General features: G+C 52.3%; 4 gene segments (V, D, J or C); 1 reads left to right on the top strand and 3 right to left on the bottom strand.

Moving 5' to 3' along the window:
* Window positions 1-659, bottom strand: part of LOC116652612 — a 6,617-nt gene extending 5,958 nt beyond the window's left edge. The window contains 1 exon segment of the V gene segment in view: window positions 614-659. Coding sequence covers window positions 614-657 — 44 coding nt within the window.
* A 450-nt stretch (window positions 660-1,109) lies between these two features.
* LOC107307033 lies at window positions 1,110-4,262 on the bottom strand. The segment is given in 2 exon segments: window positions 1,110-1,460; window positions 4,184-4,262. Coding segments are annotated over 2 exon segments (426 nt in total).
* Window positions 4,263-4,357: 95 nt separating this feature from the next.
* Window positions 4,358-4,765, top strand: LOC107307032. The segment is given in 1 exon segment: window positions 4,358-4,765. A coding segment is annotated over 1 exon segment (408 nt).
* Window positions 4,766-6,094: 1,329 nt separating this feature from the next.
* Window positions 6,095-6,354, bottom strand: part of LOC116652611 — a 4,508-nt gene continuing 4,248 nt past the window's right edge. Inside the window, 1 exon segment of the V gene segment in view lies at window positions 6,095-6,338. Within this exon segment, the coding sequence occupies window positions 6,095-6,338 (244 nt within the window).

The raw sequence follows: 6,354 nt of genomic DNA, 5'->3' as shown, positions 1-6,354 counted from the left end.
ATGTGGTTGGGTTGCTGCGATGGAATCGACGTCTCTAATGATTTAATGGATCAAGCCATTCCAGATGGAGCTCAGATCACCAGGTGGTGTCCATGTAACCAGCCTCATCACCAGCACCACAAATAACCACCACAGTCATCATCAGCACTGGTGCAGTAACTCACTGGACCCCAAATTCCACTATTTCACACCAAATCTACCTGTTGTACCACCAAATTCCCACTATTTCACCCCGAATCCCCTCATTGTACCCTGATATACCCCATCCATCACACCAGTATCATAACATAAATAAGCACACACCACGTCGATCGGATTAAGCTTATAATACAACCCCTACCATAACATCTCGTGCAGTAATACATAAGGCCCGATGGCCGAGTCCTCGTCCTTCAGGCTGTTCAGCTGCAGCCTCACTGTGCTCTGCCCGTTGTCCCTCGTGATGGTGGCACGGCCCTGCACCGCTGGCCCGTATCTTGTGGTACTACCAGAACCACTAATACCAGCGACCCATTCCAGCCCCTTTCCTGGTGCCTGTCGCACCCAGTACATCTCAAAGCTGCTGAAGGTGAACCCTGAGCCCTTGCAGACGAGGCTGAGGCCTCCTCTGGGCGTGTAGAGGCCGCCTCCGGACTCATCCAAGGTCACGGCCGCCATTAGACCTGTGGGATGGAAAGGATGGAGAAGTGAAGAACCTTAGAGAGATGTCTCTATAGGAACTCAATGTGATGCCTATGAGGTTGCTGTGGGGTCTCAATGAGGTCCTTATGGGATCTCTATGGGGTTTTGTCTGTAAGGCCTGGAGGAAGGCTCAGCCTCATCTGCAAGGGCTCAGGGTTCACCTTCAACAGTTATGGCATGGGATGGGTGCGACAGGCACCAGGAAAGGGGCTGGAATGGGTCGCTGGTATTAATAGTCCTGCTTATGGTAGTAGCACATGGTACGTGCCGGCGGTGCAGGGCCGTGCCACCATCATGAGGGACAACGGGCAGAGCACAGTGAGGCTGCAGCTGAACAGCCTGAAGGACGAGGACTCGGCCATGTATTACTGCACCAAAAGTGCTGATGGTTGGTACGCTGCTGCTTATGGTACTGGTGATGAGGCTGGTTACATGGACACCACCTGGGCTCTGATCTGCCATTCTGGGCTGATAACCATGGCCATAATACTGGACATTAGAGCCCAGGTGCCGTCCATGTAACCAGCCTCATAACCCCAACCACCACCAGCACTTTTGGTGCAGTAATACGTGGCCGAGTCCTCGTCCTTCAGGCTGTTCAGCTGCAGCCTCACTGTGCTCTGCCCGTTATCCCTCGTGATGGTGGCACGGCCCTGCACCGCCGGCGCGTATCTTGTGGTACTACCACCACTATTAATACCAGCGACATATTCCAGCCCCTTTCCTGGTGCCTGTCGCACCCATCCCATGCCATAACTGCTGAAGGTGAACCCTGAGGCCTTGCAGATGAGCCTGAGCCTGAGCCCTCGTATGATTGCCTGAAGATCCCTATAGGGTCTCCATGTGGTCTCTATGGGATCCCTATGGGTTCTCAAATCTCCTTCCTCCATGTAGAGGCCTGCACCGCTGCTCTATCCATCCCTGTGTCCCCCCATGACTCCTCATACCCCCATCTCCCTCCATCCCCATGCTGTGCTGCTCTGTCACACACTCGATGCTGTCAGCAGCCCCCAGCAGCTGCTCAGCCCCAGCTGGGCCCAGCTCAGCTCTATTTTGGGGCAGGAAACCACATTTCTTTCAGTCCCATCTGAACCCCGCGCTGTGCCGGCAGATGGAGCAGCTGTGGGTGATGCTCCACGTTGTCTTTCCAAGCCTGATTTTGTCCCTTTTCCTTCTATTTCTATCAGATTTTCTATGGCAGCTGCTTGCTCCTGGAGACACCAGGGCCTGCCACAGGCACAAACAGTGGCATGCAGGGGTTGTGGCCTCTGACGCGAGACAATGAAAACGACCCCACAAGGTGCAGCACAGCCCTGTCTCTATGGATCACTACAGAGCCTGCGATGTGTGTTTCTCTATGGGATCCTATGGTGTCTCATGTGGCCCCAAATGTGTGAGTGGCTCAGTATTTGGACTGATGTAGTACACAAGATACGCGCCGCGGTGCAGGCCGTGCCACCATCACGAGGCAACGGCAGAGCACAGTGAGGCTGCAGCTGAACAGCCTGAAGGACGAGGACTCGGCCATGTATACTGCGCCAATGTGCTCACGGTGTTGCCTGCCTGCCTGATGAGATTCAACGTCACTGCTGATTAATGGATCAAGCCAATTGCCCAGAATTGGCGAGGCTGGGGAGCTGATAGTTCACACAGTGTGTGGGATGGTTGTGGTAGATAGTACGATGCCAGATGTCATGTGCCATGTTATGGTCATGGTTATGGAACGGTTAGTTTCAGGTCAGGTAATGAACACCAGTTATGTCATGCCATGTGATATACTTCATGGTCTTGTTATGTCATGTTATAGTGAATGTCATGTCATGGTTATGTTATGCTATGATATGGATATGGATGTAATATTGATATGGACTTGATATGGATAGATGAATTGATGTGGATGTTGATGTGATGCTAATGCGATGTTGATATGATATGGATGTGGATGTGGATATGAAATGTGATGTGATATGTATGTTTATATGGATATGGATGCGCGATGTTGAGTGGATGTGGATATTCCCCACCCCTGTTTGTGTCGACACCATCAATCAGGATCAGCATCGATGTGATCGACACTGCGTCACCACTGATGGCTCAGCCTCCAGCCCTGGCGCTGAGGCTCCCAGTCTGGCAATGGCTGATCAAAACATTAAATCCAGCAGCGACTCATTCTCATAAGCAGCGTAACCATCACTATTATAACCTCTGGCGACAGTAATACATGCCGTAGTCCCGTTCCTTTCAGGCTTGTTTCGCTGAAGCCTCACTGTGCCTCTGCCGTGTCCCTCGTGATGTGCACCGGCCCTTCACCGCTGGCACGTATCTTTGTACTACCAGCACCATTAATGACCAGCGACTGTATTCCAGCCCTTTCCTGTGCCGTCGCCACCCACATCATGCCAAAACTGCTGAAGGTCGAACCCTAGGCCTTGCAGACGAGGCTGAGGCCTCCTACAGGCCTTGCAATAAGACTCCATAAGGATCCCATAAGGAACTCATGAACACCACAAGATCCATAGGCAGTCCATGCATTCCCCTAGAGATACCATTGAGACCCCATTGAAGATTCCTGAAGAGAATAGAATAGAAAACCTCATGAGCCCTACTAGAGAATCCACTGAGACCCATAACGGATCCAACAGCAGCACCACACTGAACCCCAATAGGGATCTTCAGACATCCATAGAGGCCTCAGCCTCGCTCTCAAGGGCTCAGGTTCACCTCAGTGATATACTACCGATGTACTGGTGCCGCCAGACACACAGGAAGGGGCCCAATGGCGTCGCTGGTATCCAGAATATGGTAGTTACACACCTCTCCCGGCGGTGCCAGCTGCCGTCCCACCATCACGAGGGACAACGGCAGAGCAGCAAGTGAGAGCTGCAGCTGAACCAGCCTGAGGACGAAGGACTCGGCCACCGTATACTGCCGCGCAAGAGTGATTAGTGTGGTGCTGCTGGTGGTTATTGTGGTGCTTTATGATGTGGTTACATGGACCCACGGGCTCTGATCTCCCAATCTGGCTCAGGATTGGTCCCATTAAATCCAGCAGGACGTCCATACGATGAGCATAACCAGTCACAAACCAGCACCACAAGAAGCTTCGGCAGCAATAGTGGGCCCTACCTACTGGTCCATATATTGTCCCATTGGGTCTCAGTGATGGCTGATAACCATGACCATGTTGATAACATGGCCATAATACTGAGATTAGAGACCAGGTGCCGTCCATGTAACCAGCACCATTAGCACCACCACCACTACCAGCTTCTTTGGCGCAGTAATACATGGCCGAGTCCTCGTCCTTCAGGCTGTTCAGCTGCAGCCTCACTGTGCTCTGCCCGTTGTCCCTCGTGATGGTGGCACGTCCCTGCACCGCCGGCGCGTAGTATGTGCTACTACCAGCACCAGGACTATTAATACCAGCGACCCATTCCAGCCCCTTTCCTGGTGCCTGTCGCACCCACTGCATGGCATGATCACTGAAGGTGAACCCTGAGCCCTTGCAGACGAGGCTGAGGCCTCCTCCAGGCGCGTAGAGGCCGCCTCCGGGCTCGTCCAATGTCACGGCCGCCATTAGACCTGTGGGATGGAAAGGATGGAGAAGTGGAGAACCTTAGAGAGATGTCTCTAAGGGAACTCAATGCGATGCCTACGAGGTCACTGTGGAGTGTCAATGAGTTCCGAATGGGATTTCTATGTTGTCTCATGTGTAAGGCCCGGAGGAGGCATCAGCCTCGTCTGCAAGGCCTCAGGGTTCACCTTCAGCAATAATGGCATGATGTGGGTGCGACAGGCACCAGGAAAGGGGCTGGAATGGGTCGCTGGTATTAGCGATGATGGTGGATACACAGGCTACGGGTCGGCAGTGAAGGGCCGTGCCGCCATCACAAGGGACAACGGGCAGAGCACAGTGAGGCTACAGCTGGACAGTCTGAAGGACAAGGACTCGGCCATATATTACTGTGCCAGGGATGCTTATGGTTATGCTGATGGTGCCTATAGGATCGACGTCACTGCTGGATTTAATGGTATCCCACATTGCCCAGACTGGGAGCTCAGAGCTCAGGTGGCGTCCATGTAACCACCATGATCAGCACCATAACCAGCGCTATTCCCACCATAACCAACCTCACTGCTTCATTTAGGGTCTCTATGGGGTCTCCATGGTGTCTCTAAGGGAACTCAATGAGATGCCTATGGGATCTCTATGGGGTCTTATGTGCAAAGCCAGTATTTCACCCCAATTCCACTCACTAGGCCCTAAATCCCGAAATCCAAAGGCCGTTAATTGAGGCTGAGCCCTCCTCCAGGCCTCAAATCCACTCATTGTTTTACCCCAAATTTCATTATTTTACCCCTAATCAACTCATTGTACCCCAAATTCTCTTCATTCTACCGCAGTTCCACTCACTGTACCCCAAAATCCCATTATTTCACCCCAATTCCACTCACTAGACCCTAAATCCCACAATCCAAAGGCCGTTAATTGAGGCTGAGCCCTCCTCCAGGCCTCAAATCCACTCATTGGACCCCAAAATCACACTATTTCATCCCTAATCCACTCATTGTGCCCCCAAATCCCACTACTTTACCCCCAATCCCCTCACTAGGCCCCAAAATCCCACTATTTCACCCCAAATCCCCTCATTGAACACCAATGTACCCTATCTATCACACCAGCATCATAACCATAATAAGCACCACCACCATAGGGACGCCATGGAGACACCATAACGATCCAATAGAGACCACAATGAGACCCTGTTGGAAAACCATAGAGACCACACTGAGACCCCATAGGGATTTTCAGATACCCGGAAAAGGGCTCAGCTTCGTCTGCAAGGCCTCAGGGTTCACCTTCAGCGATAATGGCATGTTGTGGGTGCGACAGGCACCAGGAAAGGGGCTGGAATACGTCGCTGGTCTTGATAATGATGGTAGTAGCACAGGCTATGGATCGGCGGTGCAGGGCCGTGCCACCATCACAAGGGACAACAGGCAGAGCACAGTGAGGCTGCAGCTGAACAGCCTGAAGGACGAGGACTCGGCCATGTATTACTGCGCCAGAGGTGATAGTGTTGGTTTGGCTGGTGCTTCTGAGATCGACGTCGCTGCTGGATACAGATACTGCGATGCAGATGGTCATGGTCATCAGCACGGTCATGGTCATGGTCATAAAGACAGTTATGGTCATGGTCTTGGATAGGCTCATGGTCTTGGTTATGTTAATGGTTATAGTCATGGTTATGGTCGTGGTCATAGTCATCAGTATGGTCATGGTCACGGTTATGGTTATGCTGACGATTATGAATGTGGATGTGGATGTGGATATGGATGTGGATGTGGATTTGGATGTGGATGTTGATGTGGATGTGGATATTCCCCCCGCTGTCTGTGGTTTCTGACACCATCAATCCAGGATCAGCATCGATGCGATCGACACAGGCTCACACTGTGGGCTCAGCTCCAGCACCTGGGCTCTGAGCTCCCAGTCTGGGCAATGGCTGATCCCATTAAATCCAGCAGCCACGTTGATCTTAGCAGCACCAGCCCAACCACTACCACCATCAGCACGTTTGGCGCAGTAATACATGGCCGAGTCCTCGTCCTTCAGGCTGTTCAGCTGCAGCCTCACTGTGCTCTGCCCGTTGTCCCTCGTGATGGTGGCAC

The sequence above is a fragment of the Coturnix japonica genome, unplaced genomic scaffold (assembly GCF_001577835.2).
Source record: "Coturnix japonica isolate 7356 unplaced genomic scaffold, Coturnix japonica 2.1 chrUnrandom469, whole genome shotgun sequence".
Taxonomy (NCBI): Eukaryota; Metazoa; Chordata; class Aves; order Galliformes; family Phasianidae; genus Coturnix; species Coturnix japonica.
Note: the sequence above shows the minus strand (reverse complement) of the source record. Positions and strands in the feature narration are given on the sequence as shown.